Source organism: Rhea americana, unplaced genomic scaffold (genome assembly GCF_003343005.1).
Source record: "Rhea americana isolate MKP2758 unplaced genomic scaffold, rheAme1 scaffold_339, whole genome shotgun sequence".
Classification (NCBI taxonomy): domain Eukaryota; kingdom Metazoa; phylum Chordata; class Aves; order Rheiformes; family Rheidae; genus Rhea; species Rhea americana.
Window position 1 is genome coordinate 600,380 of NW_028186467.1, and position 24,234 is coordinate 624,613.

The 24,234-nt window shown below is 35.7% G+C and overlaps 1 protein-coding gene across 4 annotated transcripts in view; it reads right to left on the minus strand.

The window, feature by feature from the left end:
- CASK (calcium/calmodulin dependent serine protein kinase) overlaps positions 1-24,234 on the minus strand; it is a 218,202-nt gene that overhangs the window by 129,487 nt on the left and 64,481 nt on the right. For all 4 annotated transcript variants that reach the window (XM_085311301.1, XM_085311303.1, XM_085311300.1 and 1 more), the window contains exon 3: positions 1,365-1,470. In XM_085311301.1, coding sequence (XP_085167427.1) covers positions 1,365-1,470 — 106 coding nt within the window. The remainder of the gene's footprint in view (positions 1-1,364; positions 1,471-24,234) is intronic.

Below are 24,234 nucleotides of genomic sequence, written 5' to 3' on the forward strand. Positions count from 1 at the left end.
TTATCACTGTATGTCTCCCTAAGGTATACATAACTATTTCATAATAGGATAATTAAAGTCCCTTGGTTCACACATTGGGATTTACAGAATAAAACAGAACACCAGAGTCAGTACTGATCTGAAACTTACAAAAAGGAGAGCATAAAACAATTATTTCACATAATCATAATTTTATAAACTTACCTTAAAAAAAACCCAAAATAGAGAAGTTTCAAGCAAAAACTTTTTACATTACATCTCTTTGCTACTGCCACTTAACTCTCTACCTCAGTGATAAAACTAAGTGTGAGAATTATTTTCTAACTACTTGTCTGAAATCAAATTGTTGATTCTCATGGAGGTGTCAGTTCAACCTACCATACTGGCATGACATGGCCAAAAATCATAAGGCAGTAATTTGAGGAAAATTATAGCTGTATAAATGAATGGCAAATGGCAAAATGAGCTGCTAGATGCAAAACAGAGAAAGAAGATTGAACACAGAAAAATCTAAAGAACAAACATAAGCATTAATTTTGTTGCAGATATATTTATATAGTATTTTTCTTGGTGACTGAACAATTATGTCCTCTGTGGTGCACAAAGGAAAACTAGCATTTAGAGGGAAGACGGAAAGTCAGAAACTTTAAAAGATCTACAAAAGATGCATAAATTAGTGCTCTGCATGTCTGTTTTCATTCTTCCCAATTAACTAAAGCTTAACTTAAGGAAGACTAGTAATTTTCCCTCAAAGGAGAAACATGGAGCTTTGGGGGCTTCCTCCCCTTTTTCTATATTTCTCATTTTCAAGTAGAAATAGCTGAACATTGCAGAAAAGCTATCTTTTTTCATCCTTCCAGACTGTAATGGTGACAAAATTTTTGCCTTATAGCTTTCAAGACTTTTTTTTTTGAATAAATGCATCTTTTTCATATGAAATGAATGTGCATAATGAATCATAAGAATACTAGAATACTTTACATTTTTATCTAGTAAAGGAAAAGAAGTACTCAACAAATAATTGTAAAAAAAAAAACCATACAAAACCTTGCAACCACATGAGCACACCATCAGTTACCCAAAAATGATGGCTACCAGGAAAGAGATTTTTAGTTCTTATTCTTATGTACCATATTAGAGACATGGCACCAACAAACAGTAGATCTATCCTTAAAAAAGAATGCTGTTAAGAAACATGATAATGTTAGCCACTTAGCCACTATAATAGCTTTTTAGTTTGTGTCAACATGTACATGCCAGAAATAAATGCTTTCGTACCACTCAATACTTTCAAGCTACAAAACAAGCAAGTAGAAGTTAACACACTTTAAGGATTTTATTTAGCAAATTTAATGAAAAGGTAAAAATCAAGGAGAAAAACTTACAACTCAAAAACCATATAAAGCATTCCATCCGAGCTGTATGTCTCCAATAATTCAACAATATGAGGATGCTTCAGCATGTGACAAATACTGGCTTCCCTCTTCAGATCTGTGGGAAATAATAAAGTAGCATATTAGCTGTATATTCAAGCTGTTGAATACATGAAAAGAAATAAATGTGAAAGAAGAAACAGAAAATAAAGAATTAAATACAGTATTTGGAAAGAGGCACACATCTGACATTTCTAAAATATTCCTGAACTTTTGTAATACTGACAAGATGACATTTAATTATTCTCCTCCACAGCTTAAGTGTGAATTAAATTAAACAACCTATATGAATGTCCTAATACAAAGACACAAAACTTAATATGCTTTCATGATTTGACCTGTTAATAAAAAGTCTTCTGGGTCATAACTTCAAGAACTATATGGTAATAAGCTCTTTTAATGCATAAATTCAGATCACATCAAGATTTTAATGCTAAATATCCTGTATTACTATAAAATTACCCCTAAATACAAAGAATTCAGCCTTCCACTTCATTACAGTAAGCACTATTAAAACTAACACATACAGAATCACAGAACACCTGAGGCCAGAAGACACTTCTGGAAGTATCTAGTTCAAACCCCTGCTCAAGCAGGATCAATTACAGCAAGTTGCCCATGTCCAAATGTCTCCAAGGATGGAGACTCTACAACTTCTTCACTGTTTGACCTCCCTCTTAGTTAAAAAAAAAAAATAATAATAATGGAGTAGAGTAAATAGCAGTGTTGCCCAAGGGTCAATACTAGGTCCAGTGTTGTTCAATTGATGCAGCAATGACCTGGATGAAGGGACAAAGTGTACTCTCAACAACTTCATGATAAAAAACTAGGAAGAGTGGCTGAAACACTAGAAGGCTGTGCTGCCATTCAGAGAGACCTGGACAGGCTGGAGAGGTGGACAGAGAGGAACATCATGAAGTTCAACAAAGGCAAGTGCAGGGTCCTGCACCTAGGAAGGAATAACCCCAGGCACCAGTACATGCTTGAGGCTGACCCGCAGGAAAGCAGCTCTGCAGGGAAGGACCTGGGAGTCCTGGCAGATTACAGGCTGATCATGAGCCAGCAATGTGCCCTTGTGGCCAGGAAGGCCAATGGTATCCTGGGGTGCATTAGGAAGAGTGTTACCAGCAGGTCCAGGGAAGCAATCCTGCCCCTCTCCTCAGCCCTGGTGAGGCCCCATCTGGAGTGATATGTCCAGTTCTTGGCTCCCTGCTACAACAGAGACATGGAGCTACGGGAGAGAGTCCAGTGTAGGGCTACAAAGATGATTAGGGCACTAAAGCATCTCTCATATGAAGAAAGGCTGGGCCTGTTTAGCCTGGAGAAGAGGAAGCTCAGGGGGTGGGGGGGGATCTTATCAATGAGTATAAGTATCTGAAGAGAGGGTGTAAAGAGGATGGGGCCAAACTCTTTTCAGTGGTGCCCAGTGACAGGATGAGAGGCAATGGGCATGGACTGAAACAGAGGAAGCTCCATCTGAACATAAGGTCAAACCTTTTTTACCCTGAAGTTAACAGAGCACTGCAGCAGGTTGCCCAGAGTGGTTGTGTAGTCTCTTTCTTTGGAGGTACTCAAAAACCATCTGGACAGGGTCCTGTGCAATGTGGTCTAGGTGATCCTACTTGAGCAAGGGGGAAGGGGGGGGGCGGCTAGATGATCTCTAGAGGTCCCTTCCAACTTCAACCACTCTGCAATTCTGTATTTATCAGATGACACTGATATTGATTTTAACCAGCATGTATTAGCTTGAATCCTTGTTCTAAAAAAGAGATTGAAAAAAAAGAAACAGTTGTGAATAAAGTAAGAGCAGAAGCCGCTATGAAATCTCTCAAAGGCTACAAGATTTTCTTTTTAAAATCAAATGCTCTATAATTCTGAGCACAAATCAATTCTGTTTTTATAGAAACACCAAGAAACCACTCTGCTGAATTAATTTTTTTTCCTCGCTTATTAGAAATATTGGAATATTTAGTATCTGTGTTACTTGTTCTTCCCTAATTTTAGGTTTCACCATTAGCACTCTAAAAAAATTACTAAGATCTAGAGTGCAGTCTCAATGATAATTTGAAAATTTGAAAACAGGGGAAATATCAGTCTGTATTCTGAAGAAGATGTTTTTGTTTTCTACCTTCATGTGATTTTTTCATTGTTTGAGAATCATCTACGTACGCATTTATGGGAAAATACGAATTCTGTTTCTTTGTTTGAGAATACTTGCCATACTGTCGTGCTACACAATGAAGAAAGCTAAAACTTACTATTTTCATACATGCAGTATCACATTTCCAACATGAATCAACAGTATTCGAAGAATGCAAGAAGCGGCATGAACATTGTTTCATGTAAAAGCATTTAAGATGTTACGCAGATTTATACTGTACTCTCAATCTGCTAGTCATTTTAGAAACTTAGAAGAAATATAGAGTGTTTAAATAATTACATTTTAATCCAAGAAAAGAATTATTTTTCAGACACACAATTGGCCATTTTACTTCTTAGAACTTTCATATTTCACCTGTAATAGGATTCTTTCACCTCATCCTTACAAATGTAACTCAAAGCAAAATGAGCAGAGCAGTTCCTTAAAAAACATTATGTAATACCATCTTAAGAAGCACAAACAGAGCAGTGAAAAGAACCAATAACTGTCTTTTGCTGACAGAGAAGAAATTTAAAGAAATTCATTTAAAATGTAATCTTTATATAGAGATGAATTTCTATTAAATAAGAAAACTGCACTCCACTCCACTGAAAATACTCACTGAAGTTTCCCCTCATACAAAGGAACTACTGAATTCTTAACATTCCCTTCCATCATGCTAAGGCATTGCTCAATGAATACTATCTCTTTTTTAAGCTGCAAGGTACTCCAGTTTCACTGAAGTACACATCCAGTCTTTCCTAAATAGGATCACAGGGAAGCACTGTTGGCAGATGGTTTTAGAGACTAGAAAACTCTGTGATTCTGAATAAATATGATTTCCACAAAATACAGCATCTTTATTTTGCCTCTTACTGTCTAAGGATTTTTATACTACCAAACCTCACCATTCTATCTGATACCTATTTTACATGGAAAGTAAGAGTGAAAATAGGAAACTTCAGAGAAGTTCTGTTTCATTTACAGGTAAAAATTCTGTTCAGAATAGTTTATTTTGGCTGCTTATTTAATTTTTTTCTTATGATGTTTATTTACATTTTGAAGGGAAAGAGAACTGGGAGGGAGAGACTAGCATGTGTTGTGATTTACCTCATGTCCTTCTGTAATATTGCATGAGTTAAACAACTGCTTATTGATTGATCATCATCAACAGAGAGTTGAGAAAGTGGAAAAATCACAAAATTACAGAATAGTTGGGGTTGGAAGGGACATCTGGAAAGAATCTGGTCCAACCCCCCTGCTCAAGCAGGGTCAGGTACAGCAGCTTGCCCAGGACTGTGTCCTGTTAGATTTTGAGCATCTCCAACACCTCTCTGGGAAACCTGCTTCAGTGTTCAACCACCTTCACAGCAAAGAAGTGTTTTCTAATGTTCCAGTGGAATTTCCTGTGTTTCAGTTTGTGCCTAATGCCTCTTGTCCTTCTTTAAGGACTTGTCCCTCCAAAAACATTACAGGAATTAGATAAAGCAGGAAAATGTGGAAAAAATAAAATAATAATTTCCTGCTAATGACAGGTTATATATGAAAGACTGGATCATATTTGTACTTATTAATTACTTATTAGATAAACAAAATCTGTGAACAGGAAAGCAAGTGAACAAAAGTCACAGAACAAAGCTTTAATAAGACTCTGGGGGTTGGGACAAAGAGCAGAACAAAGTCCTATTTTCATAATGGGAGGGACTTGTTTAAGAGTGGACTCATCAAGGAAGGTAGCTCTAAAAAACAAACACATACCCCACTGATTCACAAAAAGCCGCAAGTCAGAAATGAGAGGATGGATTAATAATGTCAAAGATGTTTAAAATTGGTAAGAAGGTGGTGAAAGGACGGGGGGAGAAGGAAAGGCAGTGATGGCACACACATTTCATTTTCTTCACTCTAAAAAGCCACAGCAGCATCTACACAGGAGTAAACAGAATAAATCTTTTGCCCAGATTTAGTTAAATTTCAACTTCACATGTTCCTGAAGAGGTAATTAAAATCCCAAATGCCTTACAGATATTGTTTCAATTCTGAATGGAACATAAACTAGCAGATGTTTGCTACAAGCATGTGAATAAAGATTCTCCAGAAAATTCCCATTATTACCTTGTGGTCACCCTATTATTTGCAACTTATCATCCTGAATATGGTATTTCATGAACTGTTTTCCACCTCTTGTTAAGTTTTCTAAACCTCTGCTGAATATTTTAGACAAGCCCTGTAGCCCATCCCATAACAACACTTGCCCTTCATACTTCAGACACCTAAAGAGAGGGTCAGGAAACCTCTAGAATCTGCTGAAGGATTAAATTGTCCTCAAGGAGCAAGAGGTGATGCACCACCAACTAAATGGTTATGTAACTTGCATTTAAAACAGTCTCCTTAACCAGTCAACAACATTTAGCTAAAAGGACATACACTATGGCAAAATGACATCTTAAAATGTAAAACAAACTGTCCTTTTTATATATTCATTTTCTCTTTTTTGATACTGCTGAAGAAATGACATTCTATCCCGTCCTTGATGCCTTGTCATCAAAATTAAACATTAATGCGAATAGTGGTAATAATGAGATGATGGAAAGCACAAGCTTTCAAGTTTCTCTGCCAATTGCATGAGATTTAAAGCTACGCTATCAGAAATCAGCAGAAAGATATGCTTCATTTCGGTAACCTAACACAGTCTGATACATTACATCACAATCTGAAAAATATTGAAAAGCCATCACTTTTCTCTAACTTTACCAGTAAAGCCTCCAGAGTTTCAATTTGCTTACAAAACTTTTGTTTTAAGCAGCTAGAGACACGTTTTAAGTTTCCATCTTATAAACTACTAAATATTTCAAGTGAGCCACTGGAACTGTTAAAATGGAATGCAGGTTCAGACTACTCTAACAAACAAAAAAAATTTAAGATGGAAAAGGGAATTCCTAGTGATGTTCAACATGCTTGGTGAAAGTGTAGCTATGTGTTTGTATAGTGACAGTCAAAATGTAGTCACTAGAAGCATTAAAATGGTAGTTGCTGTAAATAATAGTGAAAAATTATAGATTATTACTCTTTGACAGAAAGCGTAAAACATAAGCATCATTTTAAAAATTTCCATGGGTGTTAACTACCTAATATACTAAGCATCTCTGGCAATTCTGGAAAACACCTTATTTCCTTTCAAAATCTGATACTCAAGCTTTTAAAACATTGAACATATTTTGCAGGCATAAAAGTAGTATATGTTCTCTAGCAGCCTGAATATTGCACTTCTTTAACATCTTTGAGGATATAAATGCAACAATCTTAAGTGATGCATGCACAGACTGCAGGAGCCACATCTTTTGGGGGGAGGACAGCATCAAGTTTCTCAGTGAGACACAGGGAAAGACAGGGGAACTTTCATGGCAATAGTAGATTAAAAAGCTTAGTTCTCCCCACCTGTTTTGCTTACTCCTATTCCTCTATAAGAATTATTTTTAGACTATTATGGTAATAAAACAGCAAGTAAGTCACAAAAGCAGTCAACATAACCAACATACTGTAACCAGAATGAGCAGTTGGAGGTGGGAATATCTTATACTGAAATCCCTGTTTTAAAGAACTACAGTGATGTTTCTTCCCCAAGTATCTTTTGCTTATTTATTTCCCATGAGAGTCTTCCCATTTTTCTTAACTAAAATAGCATTGCTTTGCTTCCTGGGATATGTGACAAACCTCCCACTACACAGATGAATCTGACCAATTTACAACTCCTGGCCTCAACAAGTAGCAAAAGCTCTCCTGCCTCCCTCCAATGCACTTTGGGGTGGCTAACGTTCCCCTGCAACCAAGCGTTTTAACTGCTGGCTCTTTTTCTCCTCTTCCCACATACGTTCTTGCCCTTTGTTGTTCCATTGTGCAGCAGCATAGAGCTTGTTACACCATACGCAAAACCACTTCAGTCTGTTTACTCAGTAAAATATACATATTTCCCACTGGCTTGGTCGTAGCATGTGAAATGGCTCAGTGAGGCATCTCAAATATGGAAGCTGGCCTAAGAGAGAGGACAGGAATATGCAAGGAAGAAGCAAACAGGATCATGAAACGATAAGATCATTTGACAGAGCACTCTCAGCACTTAGAGCAACTGAGGATGTTGCAAAACTACAGCACAAATACACACTTTTCACTGCAAAATGTTTCCATCATCCTCAAATCTTGCACTTTATATTCAATCTGCACTTTAACAAATATGATTAAAGCAAATATCAGAAACAAATGCAAATAGCTTGTGAACGGCCCTTGATAAAAAGCAGACCCCAAGTAATCAACAATTAGATTGACAATATATGTGAGATAATTACCTCCAGTATCATCATCTAAAAGCTACTCTGACACTTGGAAACCAGGAGGAGGAAAAAGAAAAGCAGAATGTGATTACAGCTAATACTTAGCAATAAGATTCCATTTCTGAATCCCCATACAGAAACCTTTTGGTATCTCCTAGCTGGAGCTACCAAAGTTGGAAATCTGATTCATGGGATCAGACACTTTACAGATGGCTCTCTAAATTCTGAGCAACTTCCCTCTTCTAGTCTCCCTATTCTTTTTCAGTTAATGTTTGGACATAAACACATTAATGACTTTTTATCTGGAGCCAGGTGTCTTGGACATTTAAAAGGCAACTTTCATTCCCCAGTTCAAACATAATCAACTATGAAGAAAAAGAAACCTAAAAAAAAATATGCTGATTGTTGTTTTGGGGCAAAATATCTTGCATATCAAAGAAACAATGTCTTCTTTTCCCCCCTCATGATTTCTGATGCATCACCAGTCTTCTCTAGAACCAGACAACTGTCAGACCTGGTAAGTTCATTTGCATGAAGCCATCTCTTACTTGTTTCCTCATTTTTACTGCAATATGAATAAGTAATGCTTCATAGATATGAGACTGCATTTTGGATAAATTTGGACTAATAAGAAAACATTTAGAATGTCTGAAGGCATATTAACAGTCTCGTATCTCAGATAATCAAAAAGGTTTTCATTTCAACCAATAATAATTCTTAGCAATCTTTTACAAAGCATATACAACAATAAAAAAAAAAATCAAATCTAACCTTTCCCAAACTGGAAAAAAGATTATAAGCCTACGGGTTATCACTCCTCTAAAGCTTTATACACTGTCTTTACTCTCAGTTTATACTCAACAGCGGGTCAGTGAGGTAGGGGGACAGAGGAAGAAGAGGGGAAGCATAGAAAAGCAAATCCCAAACCTTCTGAAATTTAAGTGCACAATCTATAGTGCAAACCAATGCTAGTGGCTCTGTGTTTCCTGCTGCAAAATAGCAGTTTCCAAAGGCAAGTGTTACAACCAACAAGTCGGGACATGATGATCAGATTTAGAATCATAAACCCAATAAACTAATTTAAAGGGAACAAAGCAGCATCTCTCAGTCAGATGTTTGGATGTCCAAACAGAAATGGGGTTTTTGAAAAGGTTCAGGAACTTCTGCTGTGAATTTTGAAACCTTTCTTCTCCTTCCATTTTTGCTCTGTCTTCAAAAATTAATGAAAGGAAATCAGAAATAGCCATTTGCTCTCATACTGTAATTTATCATTTTACGCAAGGGGTTCCCAAGTGATACCCATATTATATTAAATCCCATATTCTCATCTAGTATGCAGCACTGCGTAATAGTCTGACACCCCACACCTTCCCAACTACCACACTGTTAACAGTACAAGCCACAATTTAAAAAAGGCTTGTGATTCAATGATTTTTTTTAATTGAGATAAGTGAAAGGGAACGTATACCAGCTGATCTGTCAGAATATGCAGTGAAATTTTTTTCTATTTTATTGCTTTTATTTTTTTAAAAAAAGCATTTAGACTCAAAGTGTATGGACGGCAGAAAAATGCTGGCAGGAGCACTGAACTGGCAAAATGCTCAGCCTTAAAAAGTCACACTGGCCTTTAATGAAATGACTGAAAGGTTGTTTTGATTACACAGAAAAACAAACTGACAAACACTTTAAACCAGCAACCCCACTAAGAGCAGTAGTTGTTCCCTCCAGGGCAACTCATTCTCCCCTCCTGCACTCTGTCACTTCCATGCTAGTGCAACAGTTTGTACAACTGCACAGGAAATAGGAATAGGGAATTGACCCCAGTGAAGAAGCTGAATATCTGTGTGAACACCCACAAGCACAGTACGGTTGACAGCACAGCAATAGGAACCAGTGGCCAGATTACAGCAGTATTTCTCGTGTCAACAAAGGCAGTAGTGCTGGCTCAAAGCATTTGACAATCTGTCAAACTACAGCCTCTTACGACATTGTTCTCTTCCTCCCAAAGATTAAAGGAGTCAGAAAATGTAAAACACTAATTTTTCCAGTATTACCAGGCTATGCAAACTTGCAGTAGTTTTGTATTTTTCTACTTTTAACTGAAATTCAAATTCAAATTGAAAAATGAACTTATAAACAAAGTCCCATTTCTCTTTCCATCTTCACAACTCATAAAGTTTATGCAACTTGAAGTCAGCATGTGTACCTACAAATTTCTCACTAGGTGGCAACACAGCTCACGCTTTGATCTGCTATGTATTCAGCAACTGAACACACAAGGCATCTACATGTATTTAGCTGCAGGGAGCTTTGTGCTTGGCCAGTTTTAAACTACTGATCTGATTAATGAGGATTAGAATTCAGACCTCCAAACAAAAAATGTATTCCACTTCAAAACTAACATATGTCCACAGTTAAACATTGATGCTGATGATTACACATTGATATTACACACTGATAATTTGTCACAGAATCATAATACATTCAAACAGAGTTTGCTGCTGTAAACCAGAAGTTCTTTGCTTAATCAAGACGACTATAACGGAAAGCTGGATTTATTGCTTCAAAGTCCAGCCAAAAAACTCAGAAAATTAGAACTTGTGAACAGTTCCGTTTAAATCACTGGGGTACTTCCCGTTTAAGAGTAAACTATACAGTAGCACAGTCATTTCAAACATTTTGGCCAAAATTCATTTAGGCAGCTCAAGATAGCTAAAGACTAGACTTGACAGGCCTTTAAATGAGTTTTTCAGGGGATAACGAGATTTACATCAAGTACATTGTTCTCAGAGGCAACAGAACATTGTCAAGAAAAAGAATGATCCTGAAAAAATCAAAAGTTGTATAAAAAAAGTTTTCTAGAAGTAGAAGTTGTGTGAAATCTGTAATTCAGTTGTCTTCCTTTTGTTTGAAATGTCTTCTTCTGCTGCTTAGCTTTTACCTGAACACACCAACACAAAAATTTACCTTCTGATATCATCATAGAATCTCAGTTTTACAGGAGAAAGTCTGGAATCTGAAAGATATCAGAAGTCTATTCTTAAGAAATTCAACTAATCCAGAAAACTATTCTAGAAAGGATTAAATTAAGCCATCACACTGCTGTTGTTGGACACTAACACCCAGAAGAGGGTGTCCAAAAGTCACTCAGAAGAGGCAATTCACTGTTCAAGCTGTTTCTCATACAAACAAAATTTACTTCTTTGCATTGAAGTTTTTGTCTAGAGCTCCTGAACTCTGCACAGCCCATACAAAACCAGTTGCTCACTAATGTTAGATTAGACAGGAACAATAGGTCTGGTTTGCCCATAGCATTAAGTCCAGACCATATAGGCATAAACAGAATCTGAAAACAACCTCCTCTGACCAAATTAATTCTACTGTGCTATATACCTCAGTTAATGATAGCATTTTAGTTGTGGTGGCATGAAATGCAGCACAGATTGATATATTCTTTTTCTCAGTTGGCTAAATTAGTGCAAGCTGCATTATGTGCTTCAGCATACTGAAGTCCACAATAAAGAGCATCTATAACACACTGAAGAGATACACACTAAGTAATAGAGGAGTGAGTGGAATATTTTAAGCATCATGCCAATTATGTCTAACTGTAGCAGAGTGATACCTCAACCCTGAAGAACAATTATTTTAATAAAACTTGTATTGTGGTTCAGTGACTGAACACTGTCAGAAAGCAGTAAACTCTTTCCTCTAAATATTATCATCATATTGAGGTTATAATAATCTACTGAGGTTATTAAATAGATGAAAGCAAGCAGTAACAATGCAAGATCTGAAAAAAGTTAGGTTTTGTTTCCACTTCTGCATATGCTTCTCTTTGTGATTATTAGCAAAAGTTATAGACAAGCTTTTTCTTCTCCTTGTTACTTGACACACTATACAAGAAGCTCTGTAAAACGTGCACATTCCTTAGTCCACTAAGAAAAAACTCTGTAGAACGTATTCTTTATCAGTACTTTCAGGATTTCATGCTACAAACTAACAAGATGATTCAATCAGACTTGTTATTACTTCCACATACTCACAAAATACTTTTAGATACTCAATATTAAAGTAACAATGCTTCAAAAAGAACATTTTCCTCGTTCTGCTTGTGCAGTTGCAATATTCCTTCAAAGCTCTGGAATCAGTACCCTTAAAATACACCCCTCCTTTTTCATGCCAAAAAATCAAATTTTAGTGATGTAATGAGTACAGCAGAGCTCAAATTTTTTTAATAGCAACATCCAAGTCACAGCTCTAGGAATAAGGTTTTGACTTTTCTAGGACTGTACAAGAGTCTCAGAATACTGCCATATTTTATAAACAGTCACTAAAGCTCTTCTTTGTAAACTAGTCAAAACTGACAGATGTTACGTATAAAAACTTACGGCTGAACCTATCCAATGACTATTTTGCCCATGAACTATTTTTTGACTTAATTTTGGAGGGAGTTTTCCACTACCTCTGAAATTCCAGGTGGTGTCAAAGAAGAATCACACCTGAATCATCAATCACTGGAAACAGAAACTACAGTTTTCAAAAAACATACTCATTTTCTTCACTGTTAGATATTTCACTATGTATTTGAAGGGACTGACATCAGTCTATAAGGCCTTGCAGTAAATAGCTGGAGCTAATGGATTGTTCCTCCCACTTAGCAGAATGAAGATTACTGAAGCACTTACACTCAGAGTACTTGCATGTAAATGTTTTCAGAATAATTACACCTTGTTTAGGTGTTAAGGAAAGGCTTGTCTCAAATTTGTTCCAACAACTACTTGTCCTATCTCACTTCTGCACGTTTAGCTTGAGATCCATTTTCTTCCTTTGGTATCCAAATATGAAGCAATGATCAATTAGAGTAAGTGTAGAACTCATTTTAAGTCCTGTTATTTTTTTTTCTTGCTCTTGAGTGCAAAAGTTTATGGTAGGAACAATAAGCTTGTATTTGAGATTAAATGGATAAAGTCTAAGTCCGTTGTTACATGTTAGAAGTCCACAGAAAGAGTAAGGGCTAATAATTCATACCCTCGCTGCAAAACCTAGTGCTTTATAAAAGTAGTAGGTAAAAACTTATTTAACAGGGAGCTTTTTGTTAGAAGAGGAAACCAAGTTTCCTTTCCCCATTAGCTAAAAAAAGATTAAATATCTGTCTACATGAAAAATTTCATGGACATGATGCTGTACCTCAAAATGTAAAACAATTTAGCTGACCGGTATGGGTATGAAGAGAGCCCTGATCTGCTTCACAGATCTCTCAAACTACCTTTTCTGTATACACACACAAAAAATCAAAACTAGGCTTTAACATGAAAATGCAGGTGACTCACCAAGTTGAATGTAGCATTGTCCAGATCCTGAAAATAATTTGAAAGGAAGTTGCACAAGACACATTCTCCACCTCCTCCTTGAAGGGAGGAACAAATACTACTTCTTGGCCTGACCTTCTTTCCTTTAGAGATCTCTTCTCCTTGCCCCAGTGAAACAAACTGTTCAGCGTGCTTTACGCCACACAGGCATGTCCTGCATGTTCCAGAGCACTGCAGTGAGCAGAAAAAAATTGAGGCTGGGATGGCTGCACTCACCCCTATAGAGAGGGGATGGGTTATACACCTGTGACTTTGAAATAAAAGTAAACTTTCCAAATCTATGAGCCGTTAATGCAGCTAATATATTCATCTAAAACAAAATTAAGAGCCAGTTCAGCTCTAACAGAATTTATTAGCTTAAATGCAGTATATGCAAAAAACACTCCAGGGCATGATGATACCATATAGCCTTTTCAGTCAACACCTGAATTAATAAACCCTGATGGACCTGAGCTAGCTTCATGTAAGGTCACTTGAAAGTCACAGTGACCCTGATTCCAGAGGACTTACAAGCCCAGCCAAACACAAGCTGGCAGGATGACATTTGTGCTACGGATATGTGGGCATGTGGAAACATTGTAAGAAACAGAGCACCAAGAAAATGGTGCTGCTACCCTCTAAAGAATCAGTTCTGGACAGAGGTTAAGCTACAGCTCGCAAACTTTGATAGATACACGCTCACTATGTATGTTTTTGTATATCTATGTGCTTTGTAACACATCCCACTGTACTCATACTTTTGGATTTTTTTTTCTTATTAGCTACAGTACCCCAGCTTCCATTTATCTGGCAGTTTAAATCATCCTGTTGTATAAATCTTAAACCAAAAACAACTGATTAGGGAAATAAAATCATTTCAGAGCACAGTGAAATTCAGAGCTTCTACGTATTGCCAGTTGTGCATGTACTACATAAAGTCAGTTTGGGAAGCCTAGTTGTAATTTCAACATAATTAACATTTTAAAACACAATAAACGGCACCATAACATTCTCTTACCAAAAGGAGGGGGAAAAAATATTCAAAAACTCTGAACAAACTGTTTAAACCACTGAACCTTCAGCATTGTCATGTGCTTTATGTATTATGTGTTTTATTAAATTATCTTTCATCATTTTCTTTCTAAAAGACACAGAAAATCACAAAACTAGAATACATTTAAATGTTTTCTTACCACGAGCAGTACTATTTGACTGATGCTCATGCTGCCTTAATAACAATCACAGGAACAGAAGTGCAATGTGATGCCAGTAATGAATACTAGAATCAAAGAACAACTAAAGCAGACAAAGATCTATCTCTCATAAGAATTAATTTTGAAGAGTTTCTGCAAAAATAAATGTGCAATTTAGGAAGTTACATGTTAAGTTAAGCTTTGAAGCAAGTTTCAATGGCCTGTGGATTTTAACGAAAAAATTAACTGAACTGTTACTTACTGTCAACCATTTCTCCTAACTGCTTTCATCATTTTGTGTTTTTTTAACTGCAAATTTGCCTTCATACTCCCAAAATATAGATAATATTTACTTATTAAAAATAAAACCAGTTATCTGTTGGTATCAATTAAGATCTGATTCATTATGTCTAGTTTGAAAAAAATATTTTAATATACAAATTTATTAACTACACAGAATATATTAATTCATAATGTAATCAGTAAGCACAAAACCTTGTAAGAAAACTTATTTAAAAGTTTCCATTTTCTAATTATAAGAGTTCAGAAATCTTTCTCCCGTTCTATATACGTATCTCTCACTACTCTTAACACATTTTCAGTATAATCAACATCAGCACAATACCAGATGAAGAGGGAAAAAGATTTTTTTTTTTTAATTTCTATAATCTCTGAAGACCTAATGAGCCCTGGAGTTGCAACACGAACCAACAAGGACCTGCCCAGACATCAGACTTAAAGCCTGGAACAGAGTTCATTTGTTTTTACAAGATCTTTCTTGACAGAGCTAAAGAAGGCCAAATACATGAAACACACCATCAGAAAGCCTTCTTGGAAACCTTTCAGATGGATGGAATAAATCACATGGCTATAACAACCAAAGCAGATCATCTGACCTCAGGATATTTTCGTGGGATAGCTTTCCTGCAAAAGCCTACACACTAAATGAAAATGAAAATTAACATCCAAAAAAGAACAACAATACAAAAATTACACAAAACTGTTCCTTTTCCAGCTTTATTGCATTGTTATAATGGTTGCTGCATTATAGAGTCATGCCAAAATACAACCTATACATCACCCAATGCCCACAATCAAGTCCGAAGAGGAAGCAGGGAGAGCAGGCCCATCTATCTGCTGTGATCATACTAGCAGAATATGTGAAAAGGTATTTGCCCAACTTTAACTCCCTGCAGGTCAGTAATACTAGAATTCACACCTTACAGTTGCAGCAAAGGGAACATTGCAAAGACAGTTTTTCCAAAAATATTTTCATTTACATATGACCAATTTATTCATTCATGACAGCTGCTATGTACTAATGATGTAATACAATTTGTTTCTCCTAACTTAGTTCCTCTTTGAGTCTAACCAGATGCTCAAGGAATTTGAGATCAGTGGGAGGTTGGAGAGAAGAGGGTAGAAGTGAACGCGTATGTAAGCCCTCACATCTCAAAGTCAGTCTTGGAACTTGGAATTAATTTTCTTTAAAAGTTCAGATTTGAAAGGCTTCTGCATTAAGAGCTCATAATCATCATTTCTTCAAACTGAAGTCTCCTCAAACTGCAGGACTAACTCTACCAAGAATGGGTGCTTAGGCACATCACTTGCTTAAAACTTGCATGGAGCTCCAAGTGGCTGTTTAACAGATGGTTCAAGGGTAGAGAGATTAGAGCAACCAAAGCATTTTCTGCCTTGGAGTGAATTTTCACAACTGAAGAGAGGTATGCCTTGACAGTGTCACAGTAGATCTTTAATGCAGTAATTACTCATTTCACATTAGTGTGTGAGAATGGATGTTCCTCTAGATACACCAATTAACAGTGAAAGGAGCATTGGGACTGCCTTACAAATCTGGTCCTAGCATTCAAAAGATTCCTCTACACTTCACCGATGTAAAACACAGCTTTTGCCAAAGAATCACAATGTTTTGAGAGCACAGCTGAAAAGTTATCATCTATCTATCCTTCCCAGTGGAATCTGTCTTTGGGAGAATACTTGAGGAAACATCCTATCTTGAAAGAACACTATGAGGAGAATTAACCTTAGGGAAGCTTATTTTCCCCATACCACTTCATGGAATTGATTTCCATCAAGATCATCATTTTCAGAAATAGGTCATAACAGGTATCACAATGCACAACAGAAACTGCTGCCAGACAGACTTAATCCAACTATGAAGAAACAAGATTCCTTAAGTTCTCACAGCCCCAGACAACTGCAATGGAAAGATCAGTCTCCAGGAATACCAAACCAAAGTCTAATCCATTTATCCAGATAAGCAACCCTTACCTTTCCCATGACAAAGAGCCTCATTAATAGAAGTAAGGGCAAAACAACGCTGCCATTCAGCATCTACAAAAGGTAAGTGTGGCAAATGTGCACTGATGCATGACTTGGGAATTCTGTATTAACAGGTACAGAAGATGCGCAGAATTTTCTGAGATCGAAGCAAATACTAAAATCAGCATCATCTCAGCCAAGCCTGTACCCTCAAATTTATCAACTGCTACTCTTGCTGTATTGTTTACAAGTAACCTCAGAACTAGACCAAATGTAGTCATTTCCTTTTGGGGCCACTGGATCATAAATACAGACAACAAATCAAGGAAATAAAGCATACTCAGGAACTAAAGGTCCAGGGCTTTTTACCAGGAAGAGTAATCACAATTTCATAGAAAAACAAGAGGCAGTAGAATCTTCTTAATCTGACAAGATATTCTTCGGATCAAATCCAGTAATCAGATTGCAAAACACAAAGGTGATAGTGAAGATATCAAGGAGACAGCTGATAGCAAGGAGAAATCAAATTATTGCAATGTCAAAAACTGCCACCCCAGCATTATCAACTGTAAAGATCTATTCTGCCGTATCTCATTTCTAAATACTAAAACAGATGAGACCTGCTTTTATACATAAACTATATAACAAACCAATCTCACATCAGGAATTGTTTAAAGAAGTTTTTATTAAATGATTTTTGCAATGATAAAAATTTATTGTGACACATATACGTGATTTCAATCTTCGGATCAGTATTTGCAGCCCAAGCAGGTTTACACTGTATTTTCAGAGATTACTATGCCCTTGAACTGCAAACAGCTCTGATAGTGACTACAATGCATAATTCCTCAAAAGTTGTTACAAACTACGGTCTATAAATGGAAGAAGTTACTGAATACAAAAGAACCAGGGCAGAAATTTCTCATGTCATAACATGCAAAGGAATAAGACAAAGAATAGAACAGTATTCTGTATTGAATTCCTATAGTATTTCCCTTGTGATCAATTAAGTCCAACATTCCCTGATAACAGCATACATCCAACTCTTAAAATAGGACAGTGAAAAGTAAGACTGGAGAAAATTTCCAGAAAGTGGAAACAAAATAGAAATTCATAAAAGGAAGTAGAATAAGGAAAAAAATTAAAGGGATAGCAAGGACTGGGGAGGGCTGAAAACAAAAAAAGCCGAATCTTAACCAATTTACCCCTCAAACTCCATCCTTGCAGCCCAGACAGGACATAACAAAAAATGGGAGACTGAGGGAAGCCTGGAAGTCTAGACAGTTTCTAGAACAGGACACAAATGTTCAAAATCAATATTTAGTTTCTGGTCAGTCTTACCAGATGAACAGTAACAAAGATATGTACAGCAGCTTTGGTAAGATCTTAGGCTTTTTCCTCTCACTTCCTTGTGTAGGCTCTTTCTCCAGCTAGCTTGGCTGCTTTATGTTTAAGGCAAAAATAAATAAATAAATAAATAAATAAATAAATAAATAAATAAAAAGTCCAAACAATTGCCTGCAAGCTATTTGGGGAGGAAATGAGCTAGCAACCACAGCTATTTCAAAAGCACGCTCCAACAGTTCCTTTTCCCACATCAGTTTGGATTCATGTATTAAAATAAGAAACACTGAGAGCCCTTAGAAGAAGGGAACCTCTTTTGTTTAATAAGCATCCCATACAGATTTATTATCTCAGATTCCAGATGAACACACAACATACAGAAATATTTTCCTCTGAAGATAATATCCAAAATACCAGCTGAGTAAATTAAAACTAGGCTCTCTTACACTTCCCTCTTAACAAAGTAACTCTTCTTAAAATGTAACATGATTCTAAACAAGGTGTAATTGAAAAAAAGAAAGGAAGCCAATCAACAAGGAAGTGAAGACTAGGAGACTTAGGGTGCAAGTCCTCTGCTCTCCTTTATTCCCCATTTTGAGTTAACAACCTATGTCAATTCAAGGGCCAGAAAAGCACCAAAGCCAGCAGGAATGGTAGGAAAGCATAGTTAGGAATAAGGGATGAAAAAAACTATGACTTTCCCTCCTCCCCCTTTAGTAGCAGAGAGCTGTTAAATCAGCTCAGCCAGTCTTACAGAACACCCTTGGGGGAGGAGGAAGAGACAAAGCAGTGAGACTCGTCCACACACTGCACAGATGGTATGTAGACTTTAATCCTAGATGTTAGTATCCTATATATCCTGGCCATAAAGGTTTCTTTACTTGTTTTTCTACCAAACAGATATGCTTCTGGGAGAGAAGAATGGTAGCTGCTTTATCAATGTGTACCACAATAAGAAGAGAGGTCCTTAAACTACACTACCATACATAAAAAGCCCCTCTCAAATATGTCAACCTCACCTGGCCAGCCCTGTGCTGGAAATATAAGTCCAGTTTGTCATAGTTTTGCAAAGACAACTATAAGGGCAAAACAGAAGACAGTGATGATAACCTACAAAGATTTGAAAATACTTGGCTAAGATACTCTGAAAGAACAAAAATGTTACTTTTTAATACTAGTCTTCTGCAATCAGGCTCTTTTATCAACAACAGTTTCAAAAAAGAAAATTTGAATACTGAGTACTTTAGGCCAACTAACAAAATGAAACAATCCCCCCCCCCCCGCCCTGATCCCTTCCATACGAAAATGCACCTTAAGGCTTATTCTTTGTATAAACTGATCTTTAAAAACAAACCTCCAATAATCTGCCACATATTTTAAATTACACATCACTGTATTTTTCTGTTGACTATTTACAACCACTGTGTATATTGATTGGTGGGATTCATATTAAGAAATAAAATACATACAATATAACCAGCATGAGTAGGCTGTTCAAAGGTGTCCCTGATAAGCATTTTCAATAAAATAAATGACCTGTAGCTGGAAAATGACATGCCAGTAGGTGCTGTTTCAGAGTGCTTAGATTGCAATAATACATTGAGTTTTAAAAACTGAGGTCCCTTTCCAGAAGATTTTAGCACCAAAAAATCCCCAAATTGCTAGGCCATAAACCTAAGATACTGTGAGAATCTTATGATGCTTAAGTAAGATTGAATATTTTTTCTTCTGTGTTTTAGGTGGTTAAGTGAACAAAGTATTTTAAAACCATCATCTATTTTCATTACTTCAGAGGCAAGAGGACAACAGCTGTCTTACTTTCATTCTTAAAATCACGAATTATATATGGAATAGTTTTAAAATCTAGAATTATGAGGACATTTAATGCAATTTTAAAATTAAGAATAAAGTTGAATAAATATAATGCATCTTAATTCAAGTTTTTTCTTAAAATGTATTTTAATATTTAGATAATCACTTCATATTCCTGGACCTCACTTCTTTCACTGTATTAAAAACATTAATATGGTGAAGAGAACCGACAAAAATATTTCACTTTGACACACTGGGATGTTAGAATTGCAGATCAAATATGGAAAATCTTTAAGCTATACTTCACAGGTCTCTTTAGAACCTCCAGGTCTTTGAATTATTTAAAATCAAAATTCTTCCCTTCACTGAGAAAGTAAAATCCCAAATATTCTACTCTATATGTTATCCAAGATCATTTCTTAAACTGTCTTTAGAGCTTTCAAACAACAAACTTTTCCATCTGTCTTCCTATCATGTAAAATTATTGTTCCTCTTAAATTTTCTTATTTTCATTTTCTCCAAAGATTCTTTATTCTAAGAGAAACCAAAGTGCGTGCACTTTTAGTTGTGTCTGGTTCCACTNCCGCCTCCCAGGAATGAAACAACTCTTACTCTGGAAAACATAATTATTGTTTAGCAATCCTTACAACTGGACTAAACCCCATTGGCTTGCCCTCAGGAAAGAGGGCTACATTTGCACCTGTACAATTTAATGTGTGCTGATTTGACATAAATTACTTAATTCTCACAAACAATTGTGTTACTAACAATTTCCTGTACTCAATACTCTTTGAAGTTTCTTCCCCTCTAAGTATTTTTATTTCCTGACATAATACAGATATCGCTCAACTTCTGCCTAAATCATGCAGGTAGTCAAAAATATTTGCCAATGTAGAAATGAGTGGAATCAGAATGACAGCTTCACACAAGATCAATGTTCATTTCGTTTTGTTTTGAAAACCACAGAGTGGATGATGATAATTTGTCACTGGTCTTTAGTTTTATGTTTCTTTTTCTCTGTTTTTAAAATTGGAAAAAGCTGTTAGTTGGTAGGAGGATTCTGCTATGTGTTTTGGTTTTATTAAACTGTTCTTACCCAAAAGCACATTACTTATCTTTTACTTACAATCATCTTCGTGTGGCAGCAAATTGACATACAAAGGTAAGAGCTTCTGTTTACAAACACTGATACAAGTCACAGCAATCGATAACAATCATTAGGTAGTTATGTTGTAATTTTTAAGCAGGTATCATCAAGCAGTCAGGACCAAAAACATTGACTATAGCTATGCATTCTTCTCCATCTCTACACTTGTATTGATTATAAAAGCAAATAACTTTAGTTTTGAACTAAGAAAGACAGTAACTGCATAAAATGAGATAAAATTTGGGGCATCTTTTTGATAAGTTTTATACATATGTAGAATAAACTTTTTAAAATATTTTTAAAGCTATATTTTTTTTTCCAATGTTGTTATTTAGGTTTCCATCAAGGTTTGCTAACACATCTTTACCTTTGTAAATTTCCATTGCCTATGGCTCAAAACCTTGTTTGTCAATTACCCAGGAAAAACATCAGCACATGAAGAAAAGCTCCAAGGGGAAGGTTTGTAAGATGATTTGTGGGAAGATTACCCAAGATCAAGACATCCCTACTCGAACTTATCAGACTACTGGGAAGGGTACAAAAGAATATGGAACTTGGGAAAGTAAACCATGACATCTCTCTTTTTGAAAACATTCAGATCAGATTTTCACAAGATGTAAACTGTCTCACACAAAAAAGTCACGCAACCGAAAGGCTGAATTTTTATCATGGCTTACTACTATGGCAGGATATGTATTTGTCATCCTAACATGAAAAGCAATTCTCGGAGACTTACATGTATTTTTAGACTCACAGAATAACAAAATCCAGCAACTAAATCAAAGGAGGTTCTCTTTGGATCAATAGATTATCAGAAATTGCAGCTCAGCTGCAATTAAGCCTGAGTTCTGTTGAACTGAACAAACCAGAACAGAATACATGCTTGTATCTAAACAGAAAATATTTGAAAATACAGCTGATACTTATTATCTTCCCTATGTTTATAACCAGACCATATTATGGCAAGCCTATTTGGAAGCCTATTTCAGGACAATTATTGGCAAGAATCATGACTGCTTAGATGACTACAGACTGTGTACAAAAACAGAAGTGTTTGGAAAGCAGTCTCAGTTTTTGAGGACAGAAGTTGGACATACCTCATATATTTTGTAAAAGGACCAAAGGCAACAACATTTAAAAACGAAGACTTGAGAGCATTTTTAAAAGTTTATTTCCAGTATTATTGGCATAAATTTAACTATGATTTTACTTTGCAAGTAGGGTTAAGAAACACACATTTATGATTTGGATTACTTGAAAAAAGGCATTACTTAAAGTACTAATATCTTCACTCCTCCTCAAACATCAATTTCTTTATCAAACTTTATACAGTTTGCTTTCTTGAGCAAGAAGGTATAATTAAACTAGCGTTTTAGACAAGAAGTATACGTTTAAGATTTTGGCTTATTTTGGAGGTGATAGTCTACTTTGGTGGGCTTGTTCACTTAAACACTCAAATTCACTTCAAAAAGTGATTTCTAGATTTACAGTGTACTGTTCACTGTACATTTACAATTTCTGCTTAAGCCTCCTACCATACACTCTATGTAAGTTATATAATTATAACTTACATAGAATTATAAAAATCATGTAATTTAATATTTGTAAGAAATCATATTAAAGCTAAGGAGAATTTATAAAGCTGCCTTTGTATAATCTGTATCTACAGTGCATTGCTTCCAAATGCACTTGGAAGCAATGAATACTTTTACAACATATTATCCTCTCAGATAATTCAGGCCTGACTGACCCAAAGCAGAGAATTCTTAGCCACCTTGGTTGAATACTTCATACACTTAACTAACAAACAGAAACTGCTATAATCTTAAACTATCATATGCATGCAACTGTAAATATTTAGTAAAGGTACAGAAAAGTTTATACTAATTTGCAATTTTAATGCCTATTTTTAATTAATAATGAGATGTATCTAATGCCTTGTTTTGCTTGTTTTTCAGGGAGAGAGAGTTGTAGAAAAGGCTTCTTATAACCCTGCTCTTCTTCATTACAGGGTATGGGGATATGCTTTGGAAGGCAGCATCAGGTTCAGTAACTGACAAGAGCATGTAACTCTAGTTGATTGGGATGGACATTTCAGTGACATGTTTACCACCAGGAAAAAAACAAAACAAATCTTGGACAATTATTTTCCAAGACTTCCCTAAGGTATTCAGAAAAGCAGGGGATCTCCCAGCTGCCTGACAGTCATCATTCTGCTAGTCTGTTAAGGAATAAATGGTATCAACTGCTGCTCATCTTTGGGTTCTGTGAAGATTTATGCTGAACTTCGAGATATGTTTTATCTACAGATACGTTTTTCCTAAATTGAAAAATGCTATTAAGAAGTAATAAAATATATACATTAAATATTAACATTTTCAACTTTAATTTTCAGGGAAATTTACTTTCTAAGTGTTTGTGAACTCCTAGCTATAGGTGAGATACAAACAGATTAAAGAACCAGCCAGTTTTAGTCCAGATTAAGCAGAAGTGATGCCTAAGTACAACTTTGTATGGAAAACTTCCTCAAGTCTAAGGTTTTTATTATGCCTTGGAAACGCGAAATGTACATGAAGTGTACTTCTCTGAAAAAGGTATGGTATTATTGTATTATCCAAAAAGAACATTTCCATTAAGATTCACATATTTAATGATACTAGTCATTTCAGCAAAGATTTTAATCCTAATGGTAACTAAGCTCTGTTTCAAATGTACAAAGAGAAATTACCTTTGCAGTGACAAACTATATTCATCGACTTTTACTAACACGAATGATAAAAAATTTAAACAATTCTTTTGTAACAAGATTCATCCATATAGGTCTTATTTTCTTGTTTGAAATGAGATGTAGAATGACAGAAAGGATTATAACAATGCTACTTCAGAAATACTTTTCAAACCATTATGATTACTTTAAAAAATGCATGTAAACTGCATATGCAGTTATGTAACACAACAGTTACAAACTATGTATTATCTGTAGAATAAACTCTGTTTAGTACTGACTGTATGTATTTCATTATTATATGCATTCTAAGAATTTCAAGATGCAGCAACTTTTTATTAATCCTCAAATGTTATTTTTAGAATGAATAATTACTAAAATTACAGTCATGCATTTCAAATAACTGCATTTTGAAACTTAGGCAGGGTACTCAGCTGGATGATGGCACTCTCAAAAGCAGTTTCACAATATTGTTACGCAAACATATACCTAATCTGGCAAC